We start from the raw sequence: 18643 nt of genomic DNA, 5'->3' as shown, positions 1-18643 counted from the left end.
CCCCAAGGCAACCACTGTTGACATTGTGGTTTATATTTCTTGAGGCAGTTTTCTTTGTGCACACACGTATGTATTATAAAAACAGTTTAGAAAACATTTTTCTGCAGTTTGCTTTTTCTCTCAATATATTGTGAATATCTTTTTATGTTAGTATAAATAGGTCTATTACTGTTTTAAATTTCGTGTAATATTCCATAGAATGGATGTATTTACCCATTAACCTACTGAATGATTTTTGAAGTTGTTTGCATTTTTTTCCTGACTATATGCAGTGCTGCTGAGACCATCCTGTGTGTGTGTGTGTGTGTGTGTGTGTGTGTGTGTGTGTGTGTGTGTAATTTTGAATAATATTAGTAGTAAAAATTTCTTAGCAGTAGAAATGCCAGAGCAAGTGGTATATGCATTTTGAGTTTTATCCTTATTGCCCAATTTTGCTCTAAAAATTACCGGTTTTACTCTTAAGTTTTAACTAAAACTTGATGATTTCATAATATGATTTAAATGTGGGTGTGTTTTTTTTTAATTGATGGAATATACAATTAGGTGATATTTTATTTACTAAAAGAGAAATAATCTTGGAACTTAATTCTTACTTTGGAGGAATTACATCTCTTACTCAAGAGGAATTTGTTAGGGTAATGCAGAGATAGCCCAATCTTCCTCCTTTTCTTTTCACCTCCAAATCTTGCCTTTTCTTACACCCTGTAGTTATCTCTGACATTGCCCCAACTTTCATAATTTTAAAGGATTGCTACCAGCTCCAGTCAGTTTCCTCAACATCCCTCTCTCCTTTAACTGACCCTAAGTATCTCCATGTTGGCTGGATGAGCTTACACATGGGTCCCACTATAGGACTATTCAGAGTGTTTAAGAATGTTAGAAGTTAGACAGCCTAAATTAACATACTGGGGATAAGTAACTAAATCTCTTCAGGTCTCAATTTTCTTATTTGTAAAACATGGACAATCAAGAGTGCCTATTTCATAAGGTCAGGAAGGTTAAACGAGTAGCTCTTACCACCATTATTGTGATGTGGTAATTGACATGAGTCTTCATAGGCAGTGATAGATAATTGAGGAAGATATATATGAACCAGTTTTTAAAACAATCTTTTAAAATAATCAGAACAACCCATTCTTAAAGATTGAAAACATTGTAGATACCTTTTAATAAATTTGAAGAGTTGGATTATGTAAAATTGAGACTTTCTGAGAACATTTCTTTTAAATATTTATATTTGTGTACCAAGTAATTGTTAATATACATTTATTAGCTAATTAATGGAACATGATTTACCTGTTATGCACTCTGTTTATACTCTGCATTTTTAAATGAGCATTGGGGAATGTACAAATACTTTATTGCCTTTTGTCCCTATAAAAATACATGATTATTTCTGTACATGAATAAGTATATTATTGAACTTCTGAAGTAAATTAGATGATAATAAAAGATGAATAATAAAATCAGATGAGAGGAAAATAATAGAGGAGGAGCTATAAATCCTGACAGGCCTATTTGAATTCCCTGAGATAATATAAGCTGATTACATTGCTACTTCTTTCCTTCCTTGGCATTTAGCTGAAGGGGGGAAGGTGGCTTGTTTAGGGAGCAGAGCCTGGACATGCCAGGGCTCCCTACATCATTAGCCTCCATGATAAAGAAATGAGGTTGTCCTCTGACGGCTTCTGGAGAGGATATAACACTGTATCATGGCAGTAGAATTACATGGACTGACCATTGAGAATAGAAGGTGATGAGGGTCTGTTTGTTTCAGCTACCACAAAACTATAAATTGAAATTAGTCACTACTTTGAAATGAGGATTTAATTAAGAATAAAATTTAAATATTTTCTCAAGTGTTTTTATTTATTTGATGCTGTTGTCCTCTAAAGAAAGCCTTTTTTGAGTCTGAATCACTGAAGCTTGCTGCCTTGCCTCCTTCTTAGTGCCAATGGTTGATGTCAGCATTTTTGCTTCAGTTTGTATGAGGTGTACTGGTGCCTTTGCAAACTACAGACTTTTATGTTTCCTAGTTTTAACAGCAGGCATTACAATTTTAAGAAAGGCTTAATCCATCACCTCCGCAGTGTAGACATCTGCTGCCTGTATTCTGCCTATATAGACTGAACTTGACAATTTAATTTTAACACAAAAGAATACTGCTACATACATGTAAATAGTTATAGTATTATTTGGACAATAGAGTTACTAAAGCAGTTAGGTTACAGTTAAGAGGAAAATGTAAACTAAAAGCCGTTCACTTATTTGAATTTGCTTCCCAGCCAAAGTAAGAGAAGAGAAAGCATTAAGTTCCCCACTAGAAACCAAAGCTATGGATAATGCCACATACCAAACATAGCATAAGCCAGTTGTGAACATGTCTTAATATCTCAGTTTAAAATTTGCAGAATGATTTGATGTTTCCTAGTGCTTAGAACCAACTATTTCAGTGACATGAGACAGATACCTCATTCAGTATGTCTCCAATGTGCTTCATTTAGTACACTGAGAGGCCTCAGATGCTTTAGGACCCTGAATACTTTTCAATACAAAGAATGTGCCACCATGTCTAACATTCTCTCCAGATATAATTGTCCCCCCATTCTTACCCCCTATTTTTATCCTAGCAAAGCTTCTGATCCAGTAGGTGTGAGGTGGTATTTTTCACAGTGTGCCTCAAGAATTTTCATATACTCTTAATTTTGAGAACCGCAGGGGAAAGGGAATTTTGATATTGGGCTAAATCAAACTAAATTAAGTAGCAGATAGGGGAAGCCAAAGATTTGACAGTGGTTCTTCAAGTCTATGATTTCTCCTTTGCTAGCCTCCTATGGTATTACATAACCAAGGTAGGGAGGGTAAGTCAGATTCACACTCCCCAGTTGGGAATGAGACACAGTTAAACTGTTTCACTTTCTTCAGCAGATGATTTCACTTTCCCTGAAGGCTTGAAACTTTGATGAATTAAGCTTTGGTAATAAACTGCTCACAAAGATTAATTATACAGTTATAAAAAGTTATAGCATTTATAATTATATATAAGAGTAAAAATATGATAGGTTTTAAAACACTTTACATGGACCATTTAATTTCCATACACAGATTCTGGTTCCTGCCCAACTGGGGGAATATCTAAGAGCAAATGTATATATATATATATGAATGATGTTTCTCTCTGCATGCCTTTTTCAAAACTAAATGCTGAGAGATTTGTCTTTGATAACAGACGGTCATTAACAAGTAGAAATAAATTTTGCAAATCTGCATTTTATACAAGGCTTAGGCAACACTTTAATGTATGTAATCAAGACATTAGGATTTGATTAAATTCTATCATTGAAGTTTAATAAATGAATTTTCTATTTTAAGGGGATCATCATTGTAGACATTTAATTTTCTGGTCTATAATAAATATTATACATGTCTTACTCCTAAAATGTTGAGTTATATTTATAGTAAGTTTATTTATCAACTAGTTATCTTTGCTTGCGTTGCAATGGCTGAGGATGTTTTCTACAGAGCCACATGAGATTTCTGATTTTTATTATCTAGTTAATTTTTTATCCCTACATTATAAATTTTAGGGTTGAAGAAATGGAGACCTAAGGAGCTTAAGTGATTTTCTGGAGGACACGGTTTTTCTAAACTGAGCCTAGAACTGAAGACTTCTCAATTCTAATCCAGGATTAGGAACTGCACATATCCTCTCAACTTGTGTGGAGACTTTATTAGCTTATTTTGCAGTAAAATTTTGTTTGTGGTCCATTTTTCCTCTGCGTTGCCTCCTCCTTCCCCCATTTGCTCAAGAAGTAAATTAATTTTAGCCAGGTAGGTATGGCTCAGTGGTTGAGTGTGGACCTATGAACCAGGAGGGTCATGGTTTGATTCCTGGTCAGGGCACATGCCTGGGTTGTAGGCTTGATTCCCAGTGTGGGGTATGCAGGAGGCTGCCGATTCATGATTCACTCTCATTGATGCTACTATCTCTCTCTCCTTCTCCCTTCCTCTCTGAAATAAAGAAAGAAAAAAAGAAATGTTAATTCTAATACTAGTTCACAGCCCCCCAATAAAAACCACTACTTGATTTTCTTAACTTGAGAAACATAATTTTATGTATTTAGACGTTTGCTGTTAGATGTCTTTCAAGCTGGACAAGAATATGTATGCATGTAAATTAAATGATTCATTAAAGGCATTTTAAATCTGTCATATATTTTAAAAATATGATAGTGTTTTAAAACCTATTAGATTTTAAGGAAAAATTCATTGTGTAATTCAAGTCAAATAAAAGTGATTCCTGATTATTATTCCTAGTACTTGTCTTTCTTAGTATGAAAAATACAAGAACTGAGTATATCCTGAAGTTTGGGAGAGTATCTGAATGTTAACCCATTTGCCACTTAAGGCCAAGAAGAAGCCTAGGATTTTCTCCAAACCAAATTAATATCTACTTAAAATACCTGGATATTTCTGTGGCAAACAGAAACTCCAAGCCTCATAGAGCTCTGACCCAAGCAGTGAAGGGTAGCACAACTCCATCACACCACAGGACAGTCAGCCCCCATCCATGTCCTTCTGAGGCAGGACTCCTTGTAGGTCTGTGCCTTCAGTTTCCATTAGAAAACAACTTAAAAATCATAAAAATTGGGGGAAATAACCATTCTGAGGGGTATAAATCAGAGGGAACAGTGAGGATTGCATAATCAGTACCTTGTCAGGGTTTTCTCTAAGAAGAGGATAAAGAAGGTCATGTCAGATATATCCCAGGATTTTAGGAAGATATTGGGAAGAGCTAAAATATAAAAGTTGAGACTATAGTTTGGGAAGTGTCTTCTGATAAATGCACGTGTCTGCCTGTCTCTGTGTGTGTCTGTGTCTGTCTTTTCCTAGAATCTAGGCAATTGTCTGGATTAGGGACTCTGAATCCCTGTGGGATACAGATGTAGCCCCAGTAAACTCTTCACATCATTGTTGTATCCTTAAATCTTCTGTACAAGAGAACCCTGTTAGCAGATGCCTACAAACATCCCAGTGTCGTTCCTTAAATTTATCTTTCATTTACGGTTCATAATCCTTGCCTTGATGCCTCCTGGGTTCAAACTTTAAGGTTCTGGGATATATTCTTCCCCAGAGGAGAGAATAAGACTGGATTTGGCAGTGTGGCTGAGGATAAGTCATAACAACTCCTAACCTGTTTCTCCTCTTTAGAACGGGGATCATAATCTATGCTCATCTCCGGCAGACATTGTGAAGAGAAACAGGTAGTGAGATAATGTGTTTGAGGACACTAGCAGTGGTTCCTTTTTGATAGGAGTCATATACATGCCTTTCTCCCTCCCTCTTTCCCTTCTTCTTCCCAATACTTGATTACCTGACAGTGACAAACACTGGCTAGGTATTAGGAAGCAGTCGTGAGCAGGGCAGATAAAGTCCTTGCTCTCTGGGGGCTTAAATTTCTACCTAGTACCTAATTGGAACAGCTTTCTCTGCCTTCCAAAAGAGCAATCTCTCCTGCTCTTCTTAATAGACCACACATTCCCATTGCTATCCTTGTTGATTCTCTTTCCCAGCCTTTACCAGTGTCTCCCTGTTGATATCCTTTCCTCTCTCTTGGCTATTTCAAAGGAACTTCAAATTCACCACATCTAAATGTGAACTCATGAACTAAATACTACCCCTCCTACCCCCAAACCTTGTCCTGTTCCGATGGTCTGTGTGTCAGTGAGTTTCCAATATCTTGTCCAGTTGTTTAATCTAAAAACCCATATGTCTCTCAACCCTTGATCTCCCATACCTCACATATCCACTTCTTCAAGTCCTGTTGATTGTCCTATTTAGTTCTCCATTTCTGTTCTCACTGCTGTTTTTCAAGCGTCCACTTCATCCTTTGTACAGACCATCAAAATGTCATCTTCACTGTTCTCATGTATTTTTGCTTCCCAATCTATCATTCACACTTTAGAGAGATATTTTTTAGATAAATAATATATTCACATGGTTCCAGAATTTAAAAGTATGAAAAGGTATTCAATGAAGAGCCTCCTCTCCTCATGAAACCATGTTACTCATCCTAAACATTCTTTAGAGATATTTTATGCATATGTAAGAAAATACTAACACACAAGCTGTTTTTAAAACATTATTATTTACTAGAGGCCCGGTGCACAAAATTCGTGCACGGAGGGGGGTTGTCCCTCAGCCCAGTCTGTACCTTCTCCAATCTGGGACCCCTCGAGGGATGTCCGACTGCCCATTTTTTAAAAAAAAAATATGATTTTTTACAGAGAGTAAGGGAGAGGGATAGAGAGCTAGAAACATCGACCAGCTGCCTCCTGCACACCCCCTACTGGGGATGTGCCTGCAACCAATGTACATGCCCTTGACCGGAATGAAACCTGGGACCTTTCAGTCCGCAGGCTGACGCTCTATCCACTGAGCCAAACCGGTTTCGGCCTGACTGCCCATTTAGACCCGATCCCACTGGGATAGTGCCTAAACGGGCAGTCGGACATCCCTCTCACAATCCAGGACTGCTGGCTCTCAACTGCTTGCCTGCCTGCCTTCCTGATTGCCCCTAACCACTTCTGCCTGCCAGCCTGATCACCCCCTAACCACTCTGCTGCCAGCCTGTTTGCCCTCAACTTCCTTCCTCTGCCGGCCTGGTCACTCCTAACTGCCCTCTCCTGCAGGGTTGATCACCTCCAACTGCCCTCCCTTGCAGGCCTGGTCCCTGTGAACAGCCCTCCCTTGCAGGCCTGGTCCTTCTCAACTGCCCTCCCTTGCAGGCCGGGTGCCTCCCAACTGCCCTCTCCTGCTGGCCATCTTGTGGTGGCCATCTTTGACCACATGGGGGCAGCTATATTGTGTGTTGCAGTGATGATCAATCTGCATATTACTCTTTTATTAGATAGGATAGAGGCCTGGTACAGGGGTGGGGGCCAGCTGGTTTGCCCTGAAGGGTGTCCCTGATCAGGGTGGGGTTCCCTTGGGGCATGGGGCGGCCTGAGCGAGGGGCCTGTGGTGGTTTGCAGGCCGGCCACGCCCCCTGGCAACCCAAGCGGAGGCCCTGGTATCTGGAATTTATTTTCCTTCTACAATTGAAACTTTGTAGCCTGGAGCAGAGCCAAGCCTGGGGCTCCCTCCACAGCCGGCAGCCATTTCTGTTGGGGTTATAATTGAAACTTTGTAGCCTTAAGCGGGTGGGCCCGGCCAGGGTGTGCGGAAAGCTTTGCTTCCCCTGTTGCCGGGAGCAACCCTGGCCTGCTCTCTCAAGCTCTGTTCTGCCGCCATTTCTGTTTGAATTTGTTTACCTTCTATAATTGAAACTTTGTAGCTTGAGTGGAGGCTTAGGCCTGGCAAGGGCAGGCAGAAAGCTTGGCTTCCTCTGTTACCTAGGAAACCTTGCTCTCTGTGGCTGTAGCCATCTTGGTTGGGTTAATTTGCATACTCGCTCTGATTGGATGGTGGGCGTGGCTTGTGGGTGTGTCGGAGGTATGGTCAATTTGCCTATTTATCTATTATTAGGTAGGATTAAAAAGATGGTGGGAACGGCCGGGGAGAGGTCAATGGGAGAAAAGGAAGACATATGTAATACTTTAAACCATAAAGAATCTAAACTAAAAAAAAAAAAGTACACTATATATAGTTTTCTTCATCTTCTTATTTTTTCCCAATCAACAGTATATGCTGGATATCTTTCCATTGTAGTACATAGTGAATCTTCACATTAATTTTTATGGCTGCTTAATATTCCATGGTACAAATATTGAAATTGATGTACATCAGGACAAAACATCTTTTACTATCTAGAATATTCCATTCTTCCAGTTTGGATAACCTTGTCATGAATTCCCATTCATTACTCTAAGGGGGCGGGGGGGAAACTGAGATCACTTGCCAGGGTTCTCAGGGTCTGGCCCTTCTTCTCTTTTCCAGGGTTGTCTTGTATTGCTTTTTTTCCTCATCCTCCTCTTTGTTGTTGCATGGACATCCCTACCCACCTGAGACCTCTGCAGGAGTTCTTAGTCTCACATGCAGACCCAGATGCTCAATGCAGGAGCTGCTGAGCTGTGGTGACTTGGCAGTGGTGGTTCTTGGGTGACGCACCCAGAACCAGAGAGAAGGAAGCCCAATTCCGGGGTGTGTCACCCGAGAACCGCCCTCTCACAATCCGGGACCCCCTCAGGGATGTCGGAGAGCCGGTTTCAGCACATTTCCCCATAGGCCAGGCCGAGGGACTCCGCACTGCCCCAGGTGCTGCCTGCCAGGGAGGGACCACGGGAGGTTGGCTCCAGGGCATGTCTGCCCGTCTTGCCCAGTTCTGCCCTGCCAGCCACCTTCTAATTAATTTCATTTCAATGTGCACAAATTCGTGCACCAGGGCGCTAGTTATTATATATATGTATGTGTGTTTATTAGAATGATATTTACCTCATACACTAAAAAGTGTTTCTTATATAGTGGGTTGCAACCCATTAGGGATTATGAAATCAGTTTTTAAAATGATGACAGGCTCTTTAAAAAAAGGAACTGGAATAGAAAATACCAGACCTCTTTACGGTATTTTTTCATCATATTGTACTTCAGATTAATAGATAGATGTGCCGAAACCGGTTTGGCTCAGTGGATAGAGCGTTGGCCTGCGGACTGAAAGGTCCCAGGTTCGATTCCGGTCAAGGGCATGTACCTTGGTTGCGGGCACATCCCCAGTAGGGGGTGTGCAGGAGGCAGCTGATCGATGTCTCTCTCTCATCGATGTTTCTGGCTCTCTATTCCTCTCCCTTCCTCTCTGTGAAAAATCAATAAAATATATTTAAAAAAAATAGATAGATGTGATCGCATAAGCACCCAGATACAAAGGTGTATTGGTATGATGTAAATTGTATTTCTTATTATGGATCTTAGTCAAAAAGAGTTTGAAAGCCATTGAACTAGATGGTAAATTCTGTATATTTTGTAAACCATTCCATTCCCAAATCTAGCAGAGGGCTCTCAGTATATATGCTGGCTGAACAAATGAATGAAAACACACTTTCTCAGGGTGGTTTACAGATCTGTCCTATTCCTCAGTACTAATGGATTCTGGTTCTAGGCAGATTTAGTGATTATTTCCTTGGCCAATTGAATCTGCATTAGATCACTAGAGGAAAATAAAAGTAATAGGACATTACCTACAAATGTATCTTTTTAAGGGATGAACCTTAAACTATTAATGAAAGGTTTTTACATTTAAATTATTTTTTATTACTTATGAATCTTAGGCCTTGAATACCATTTTATTTTATTTTATTAATAAATATTGAAACATAATTTTTACCTGCCTAAATATGTGAGTGATTTTTAATTTTTAAGGTAGTCTACACACAGGGCTTATTACATAGCTATTACCTTTTGTGTGTACTTCAGCAATAAAATATTTACGCAGTTTGGCAAGGTGATACTACAACCTGGTTTAGTACAACAGCTGCACTGCCTGTTCCCATGTGGCTTGATTTCCCTTTTTAATCTTCAGTTTTGTCAGCATGTAGTTTATACAGCAGCAGATAATGATGAAGGCTTCTTGAATTAATATAGTAAAGAGAGAGATACTCCGCTGAATTTACTAGGTTTCATATTTTTCTAAGCCTTTGAAAAACATTTTTTAACATGTCCTACACAGTAGAGGTTTATAAACATCACATATTTACAATGAGACACTTTTGTGACTTTTTTATTCTTTAAAGAACTTGTAAACTCATCTCCAAAGGTAGAATCTCTGATCTTTAAAAATGGGAATATTTCAGTTCTAAAGTAATCTGCGTTTGGCTTAGCATAAATTAGGAAAATCCAGGAAATACAAGAATGCCTCTTGTATTTATTTTAAGTCATAAATTTGTATGTGTAATTGACTTGAGATTGGATTAAAAAGTGTTTAGGCAAAGAGTACATACTTTTAATTCTTTTCAAGTTTGTTATCAGAGCCCTTTTAGCACAGCCTTTATCTAGCATATGTGTTATTTTTTCTTTTTATTTCTAGGTGCTCCTGATCCAACAGCAGGTGCTAGTATAGATGATGAAAACTGCTGGCACTTAGATGAAGAGCAGGTTCAAGAACAGGTTAAACTGTTCCTTTCCCAGGGCGGGTACCACGGATCAGGGAAGCAGCTTAATTTGCTCTTTGCAAAGGTATGATTGTTTATTTTTAAAGAAATATTCTAACTATATACAAATACAGCAGGTATCTTTATATGATCATGTTTACAATAGTGTAAAGACTTGTCTTTTGAATTTCTTTAAAGAATACATTCTAAGTTAATCAATTAGAAACGTCTGTGTTCTAACACAAGTATTAATTTGCTTAGATGTCCTTAGACAAGATGCGGAACCCTTTTTTCTCTCTCAGTTCCTATTAATAAAATTGTGACAAATTACACAATTTAGAAAGAACATTCCCATACTAAAGCCAAAATAAATATCCTAATGGTATTTAAAATGCCGTTTTGTCTTTTTCTAATTAATTTCCCCAGTAACTTGAATACAGCCCTTCAAAGGTGCTTTATATTTTTAGTTTAATAATGTCAGTATCTTTAAATTTGTTTTAAGAGCATAGACTTTGAAGTCATATAGACTAGGGTTCAAATCTAAGTTCTAAATCTTAAGTGGATGAAACTTGGAAAGTTTTTAAAGTCAGTTTCCTCATCTATAAAATTAGCTAATAGTAGCATATCTCCTCAAGTTGTGATCATAGTGTTAAATGATAATGGTGTCTAACATGTAGTTGGCTTTGGTAAATGTTAATTTTCATCACCAAAATATGATGACCTAAGAAACAAAGTTATCTTTGTTATAAGTTCTGTCTGAGCAGAAGCTGTATATAAGAACTTTTAGTACCATAAACACAAATCTAAATATTGGATAAAATGCTTTTTTAATCATATTAAATCATTGTTTTTTCATTGGAGTTACAGCCATCATTATTGGTATTATATTCAGTTTGGCTTTAAGGGAACAGATAATTGTACATTGATACTTTTGTTAAGTAATCTTTCTAATATTCATAATAATTAAAATATGTCTTTCAGTTCAGAAGAATTAGAGTAAACTCTGTTACTGGTTATGGCCAAAAAATAGTGTATTCTGATGCATAATATTCTCTTAATAAAGACTTATTCCGTATACCAGGGGTGGGGAACTTCCAGCACATGGCCCGTTATAAGGCCCACAAAATCATTTGGTCTGGCCCTGCCAAGGCATTAGGGGTAAGTTAATTAAATGTTTGACAAAATATAACAAGTTAATTTTTAAGCTGATAATTTTGTATGTCTTGAGAATGATGTTATAAACATCCAAATGGCCCTTGGCAGAAAAAAAGGTTCCTCCACCCTTGCGGCATATACCATACAGAGATTGCCAATTTTCTGATGATTACATTTACAGAAAATACACTTAACTTTAAAATTATTTACTCATCATTTACTCATCTTTAGTAACTTATAGGCACTTCAAACTCCTTTAATGCCTCAGAGTCAACAGTCTGAAAATTAATTACCATTATGCTATAGATATAGTACTTGAGTGTTGGTTAATAGTACTGGTTTATATGCTTACTAGTGCTTATTTTCAATGCTATTTCTAGCTGCGTAATAGGTTAGAAATTTATCAGGAAAGTAAACATTAAATCAAACTTGATATAGTGGTAACTATTAAAGGTTTAGTATATTTAGACACACTGGAAGTATTTCATAGTCTCATGCCATCAGAGGCCTAGTGGAAGCAGTGTGAAAGAGGTGTTAGACTGGCCTTCATTAGTAGTTTTCATCTCTATATGATGTATATATTACATGTGACACATGAACTAACATCACCTTCTAATTTGGGAATGGCATAACTTTTAGTATTCAGTAGAGTTAAGACAGATCTGGGTTCTGATTTTGTCACCATATATTTGACCCCTTTAGCCCTTTGTACTTTAACTTGGTTTTATAATTCATAAAATGGGGATTATAATCTGGCCTACTTTACATGGTTGTTATAAAGATTAAATGGTAAGTATAAATGTAATTTAAGTATGATGTACAAAAATGGCACGACCCTCTCTTTCTTCCAGTCTTCATCTTTTCATGAATTTTTAGTGCTTCCATGTTAGTAATAAATTCCTTTTTAAGATTACTGAGATCACCTTCCTGGAAGCATAACCCTTGTGATTTACTGTAGAAATGCTTTTTAGTTCTTCACAAGGCTCACATTCTAGAACCTATGAGGGGATTCCATCACTTGTCAGGGTACAAGCCTTAGGCAGGATGTATTGATCTGGAGGTTTGAGATGCTTTATTGAAGAGCTGCCATTTCCTCCTCATTTGCTGTTTACAAAGAGAGAATCTTGAATCAAAGGACCTACCTCTCCTTTTCCACTGTTCATGACCTTGCTCTAGGAATTTCCTATAGAGAGAACTGGTATTCAGCTGGGCTTCTTGTTGAACGCATAGCTGTGCACTTTTGGAAAGGATGGATTCATTTAGGGTTTCCTGTTAGCCTTGTGTTTCTTTTCTGCCTTTCTTTTATTTTGGAAATGTAGCACAAGAGTAATGGACAGAGAGCTCGAGGTTCCTGCGTGAGAGACTGAGAACTTCCTAGGGCCCTGGTTATGATTTTGCTTCGTGGATTGCTTGTTCAGAGCCAAAAGAGTTCTTGAACCGACAGCCCTGTTCACTTTCCTTTTACCATTGCAGAAATAGTCCATCAAAATGAATATGATGCTGCTCTTTATGTCAAAGAACTTCGGTGAGAGAGATCTTACTGAAATTACTGATTTACCTCAAAAATTGAAGAGTTGCACAACTTTCTGAATATACTAAAACCACTGAATTGCACAGTTTAAATTGGTGAATTGTATGTATTTGAATTTTGTCTCAATAAAACTGTTTCTAAAAAACTCTGCAGGACAGATGCTATTATAAACAGAGTTCTTAGTAGCTTGCTTTTTAGGCTCGCCTCTTCTGGTGGGAAGTGCAATCAACTGGGGAGTCAGAAAGATGCCAAATGATTTGTCTTGTTGGTTTTGGTACTGTTTTTCTGGAAGCTAGCAATTTTTCTTTTTGAACTGGAAGTTAGTCAAATTTCTTTCCTTCTGTGGATTCTAAAACAATATAGAAAAACTAAGAGTCAGTTTCAGTTCGTTGATTCAATTACCATTTAGGGTAGAAACCAGTTTTAACAACTTTTGTTTGCTTAAGAGAGTTGGTGTCGAGAATTAACTGCCCCTTTCCCAAGAAAAGTGATCTGTCTCTGTATTGCTGTTTGTTTTTGAACATTTTTTTCAAAGTCTTTTTTTTTCCCCCTCTAGGTTCGGGAGATGCTGAAGATGAGGGACTCTAATGGGGCCCGCATGTTGACCTTGATAACAGAGCAATTCATGGCTGATCCTCGTCTGTCACTTTGGAGGCAACAAGGCACTGCGATGACTGACAAATATAGGCAGCTCTGGGATGAGCTGGGTAAATATAAGTTTCCTGACAGATTGCCATTGAGTTATATGGTTGAAGACCAGGTTGAATGTTTAAAGAGCACGATCAGTGTATTGCTGAAGAGAGAGCTCTACTCATATATGAACTTGTTGCCATTATATACTGGGTAGAAGATAGGGAGAATAAGGACTTTGCAGGAAACAATCTTGGCAGGGTTTGGAGGGAACTGTCTGATCTTAAGGAAAGTGAGCACAGGAATCAGCCTTTAAGTATTTGAGAAACTGTATTACTTTGAAATAAGTATTCTATATAATAAAAAAACTAATATGCAAATTGTCCCCTCGACAGGGAGTTCCACTGGGAGTTCGACCAGGGGGCGGGGCCGGCCGGCCAACTGCCCGCAGGGCCCCCCCCCCCCCCCCCCCAGCTGGCCTGGCTCAATCGGCAGGGTCTGGCCTGCCGGACCTCACCCGTGCACGAATTCATGCACCAGGCCTCTAAAAGAGCTAGTTTCTTGTTTCTAGAGTAACATTGCAATCAATTCAGCTAAAATTTGGCTGTTTTTCCCTTTTGCCTACATTAAAAATATCAAAAGTAGTTTGAACATTCATTTTATATTTTGACTGTTATAGATTAAAATGAACTAATGATCATAAGAATAAAAAATATAGAGCAGACTCTAATTTTTATTGCTTTCCAAATCCTTGGTGGTAAAGATACTGATACAGCAGGTGGTTGAAAAAAAGGAGAAACAGCTGTCATGTTCACTGATAAATGTTGGGTGATGACTCTTGTTACCTAATGCTCATTGATAAGGAATTAATAATTTACTTATTATTTTTGTCTTTCTATTAAGAAATCTATGTGACGAATGGAGTTTTTTAACAAGTACTTTATTTTGTTTGTATTAATTTTAAGTTCTGGGTATATTTACTAAAATATCCTGGTCTAAATGCAGTTGAGTAGTAGAACTCTTCACATTTTCATACCTGTCTTCATCTTTCCTAATGATGGGGGAACACATCAGGCTAATTGATCCCATATCTGTTCTAGACCAAGTGAAACTTGTTGATGAAGATACCACATGGTCATAGTAATTGGAATGGACTTTTGAGATGAACTCTTTTACAGAAAAGGAAACTAAATTCTGAGGAGGTTAAGGGACTTCCATAAGATGACATTGTATGACGTAGGGTTATGCAACAAGTTCGTAAAGAATTTGACATGCAAGTTTTCTTCTTCCCATTAATAGGATGTGTGTTCAGGAACTTGACTGTGGATGGCAACTCTTGGTAAATGTCAATTTAATCTTGGTATTTTCCTTGGGGACCTGAAAGAATAAAGGTGATGGCCTTTCCCCCCCAATTAATCTGTAATGTCAGTAGATTGTTACAGTGTATTGGAGGGATGTTTGGGAGCATGCTATAGTGGTTAGAAAACATAGGTATAATGCATGGTTTAAACAACTATTTTTATAGAATACTGAGTGTTTGACTTTCCTAAGTAATCCATCCCCAATTTTGTTACAGTAAATGTTGAATTCAGTAATTGGTTTATGATGGTAAAAACGACTAGCATTAAAAAAAACTATAATGAAGGGAATCATTTAAGAAAACATTATTGGATTAATATTAAATGAATAAAATTCAAAGAACTTTGGTACTTAGAGAAGCTTAGAATTACAAATAACTAATAAGAAGAAAATACCAACTAAATTTTTTGGTTATCAAATAAATACAGTTGATATAGCCAAAACTTGTATAGTTCACATTTAATCCATTAGTCACATCTTACTTTTCCAAGTTGGTTTTGAAAATTATGTACCTCAACCCTTAATCAAAAGTATAAATTCTCATTAGGTGGAAGTTTCCATGAGCTGATTCTAGTTATACCCTCTGATGACCTTCTAATTATGGACCAGGCTCTATTCAAGTTTGGTTTCAGTCCAGGATGAAGAGTACATCTTCTTGCCCTATGTTTTCTTTCATCACACCCCGTCCCCAAATAATTATTAGATTGCTATAAATTCTGTGTATTCTGGTGGTGAGCAGAGGTCACCTGCTGTTTTAATGGGGTCTGAGTTCTGTGAAGAATCCTACTTAGAACAATAGCTATCACATCTTAATATTCATTCACCAAAAAATTAACTAAAAGTTGCTTCTGGACTACAAAGGGAAAGGATTTTGGTTCCTAATAAAATGGGGGAATTTGACTTTGTGCCCCTGCACTGGGCTCACATTGCTTCAAGGCTCTGCTCTGGAATTAAATGCTGAGCACTGCCAGATGCCAGACATTGAGAAGAGGCTGAGTTTTGTCGGCAAATGGGATCTGCAAGTTAATTGGTGTTTTCTGCAGGCTTCTGGCTGTGAAATGAAATTGGAAGCCCTTTAGCCACACGGATAATACAGGACTTGAATACAAATGTCACATGTCACCATCAGGACCCACTGTGAGACAATAGTGTTCCCACTCCAACACTGCGCCATTACAGATCATTTAAATATGGGGATTACATTTAAACTAAAAGCCCCATTTGCCTTTTACTGCAATTTAAATGTCCTCTTAGCAAAAGCTAAGTGACAAATTAAATGAAAAAAGTGCCCACATTTTTAAAGCTGTAATGCAAAACAACCTTTTATTGCTTCTCATGTGCCACGAATGAATCATTACACTTGTCAACCCTAAACCAAGCCATAATTGGAGCAGCTACTGTTATCAAAGTGGGGCTGCTCTTGTGACAGCTTAATAAAACTGAAACTGTTCAATTAAATCTCAGATGCTTAACTCCTTAGCACCGGTGGATTCGATGGGTCCATTTCTGGCAATGACCAATACACCAGAAAAAAAAAATATTTCCTGGCATGAAAGCTTTACTCTGACGAAAGTACAAGTAAGACAATCTTGGCTAAGTAACTCTGCTTCTTGGCAGAGGGGTTTGGAGGCATCAGATTGTTGGCCAGATTACAAAAAAAAAATTTTTTTTTATAGGATAGATATTCCCCCTCCCCAAAATTTACAATATTCTGAGTATATGTAATTTATTAAAATTTAAGTGTTGCTGATTTAAAATTAGTTTTAAAAACAGCATTCACTTAACTTTTTCTCACTTCAGATAAATATATGTAAACTTTTTTTGAGGTAGCAACAGGCCCAATTTCTTCCCCCATTCTCAGGCTAACAAAAGAACTAATTATGCTCAGTTCTTCTTTTCTAAAATAAGTGCCTATGATATTCATTTGGTCTGAGTTAATTTTGTGATTTACTCCCTGATTTTCATAATCTAGTATGAAATAAATACAAATGCATATTAAGCTTCTGTTTAGTGCATCTCATTTGCAGATACTTTGTCTTGTATGTGAATCAGTTTTTCATATATTAATTTTACTTTCTCTACATGAATGTTCATTTTCTTAAACCTGAGGTAGCCTTCTCAAGAGGAGTATTGTTGTGTCATGATCAGCTATAAGAAAATGTGTGTATTAAAATCTTAAAACAGAAAGCCCCTTGCAATGGTAGAAGCTAAGCTGCACATTTGGTAGAGGCTACACAACTAGTAGAGCTGTAGAACACACACCTCTTGAATTGCTTTTGTTATTCTGTGACTTGCAAATTTCTTGGAAAACAGATCACAGATAATACTTGGGATTTCAAAGAACAACCCAGTGCTATTGGTGACAGTACACCTACTGGTTGGCCCTAATGGCTGTCTATTCAGCACACTTAATTACCGTGGGGGTCTTTCGGTATGAGGGGATATATTATAACCTCTCATCTGTGTTGATGGGTCTCTTCGCCTTAAATGTTTCCTAGACTGTAATTTTACTTTGCTTTTTAAAACTATAGGTTGTGGCTGCCAGTTTATTAAAACCTAATTAAAATGGATGTCATTAGAGGAAACAGTTAAATAAGATTTAATTACAGTTTTATCATGGGGAAAAAGCCTTAAATTTTCACTTTCAAGTATTACATAATACCCCCTGCGCCCCACCCCCACCCCCCATATTTTAAACATTTAACTTTCTCTGTAAGCTGAGTCATGTGTTTTGCTATTTAGCATATAAACCCTATTTCTTGGGGGGAGATGTTATTGCAAGAGCCTTGCATCTCTGAGCTGTGTTCACTCAGGTCACATGAAAAGATGGTACCTCTGAGTTCTGTCCAAAGCTTTTTATCTGGGTGCCTAACTCTGTGTTAGCAGAAATATCCATAGTTAGATGTTTCTTTCTAGTTCAAATTTCATTGTAAGGTTAGTTTGACCACTGTTATTAAGCTACAGCTATAATATTGCTGGACAGATTGAGTAGGTTACAGACTCAGAGCACTTGAAATCAGTAAGCAGTAGAGGACTTAGTTTACCCATTGGGATCACATTTATTTAAAATACTAAAAATTCCTATAACATGGATCTAGAAAATGCTGTTCCTTCTACATCCCCAGATAGAAGTAGTCTTCTCTCATCTCTGGGCCTATTCTACACCCTCCCACATTATTCCTTTTTTTTTTTTTTTAATCCTCATCTGAGGATATGCTTATTGATTTTAGAGAAAGAGGAAGGGGCGGGGGAAGAGAAGCATCAGTGTGAGAGAGAAACATTGATCAGTTGCCTCCTGTATGTGCCCTGACCTGGGGTCAAACCATGTGCCCTGACTGGAAGTCAAACCACAGTCTTTTATTGTGTGGGATGATGCTCCAAATAACTGAGCCACCCGGCCAGGGCTACCCATAACATTATTCTTGAATAAGGAAGAAAACATATACTTAAGTTACACATTCTAGAGGATATAGTAAGACCTTTTGTGCAAAGCCAGAAATAATATTCTAAAGTCTCTGGTTTGGGGGGTAATTGTGGAGAAATTTCTGGGAAATGCCATCTTACATCTCTGAAAGCAATAGGCTAGGAACCCCCTCTGTCCCCCCTACCCCTAACCCCCCCCCCAACACACACACACACACACACACACACACACACACACACACAAACACTGTTTTAAGCCCCTTAGTTTCTGTGGTAAATTCAAACTCAAGCTTTCCACATTTTGAAGTTGATGGTGGTTAGTGAATGGCTAAGGAGTAACTGCTTCTCATTGAGAACTAGAAAGCATTCCAGTGTGGTTTAACTCCTTTCTAGTGCCATGGAGAAAACAGCAATTCCCAGAGCCCCCTTGCAGTAAGATGTCAGTACAGACTTGGAAACTTCC

General features: G+C 37.9%; 1 protein-coding gene across 1 annotated transcript in view; it reads left to right on the top strand.

Moving 5' to 3' along the window:
* ZSWIM6 (zinc finger SWIM-type containing 6) overlaps positions 1-18643 on the top strand; it is a 201131-nt gene that overhangs the window by 134442 nt on the left and 48046 nt on the right. The window contains exons 3-4 of the mRNA XM_079794235.1: positions 10019-10167; positions 13325-13475. Of these exons, the coding sequence (XP_079650361.1) occupies positions 10019-10167; positions 13325-13475 (300 nt within the window). The remainder of the gene's footprint in view (positions 1-10018; positions 10168-13324; positions 13476-18643) is intronic.

The sequence above is a fragment of the Cnephaeus nilssonii genome (assembly GCF_951640355.1).
Source record: "Cnephaeus nilssonii genome assembly, chromosome: 2".
NCBI lineage: Eukaryota > Metazoa > Chordata > Mammalia > Chiroptera > Vespertilionidae > Cnephaeus > Cnephaeus nilssonii.
This window is presented reverse-complemented; position numbering and strand designations above follow the sequence as displayed.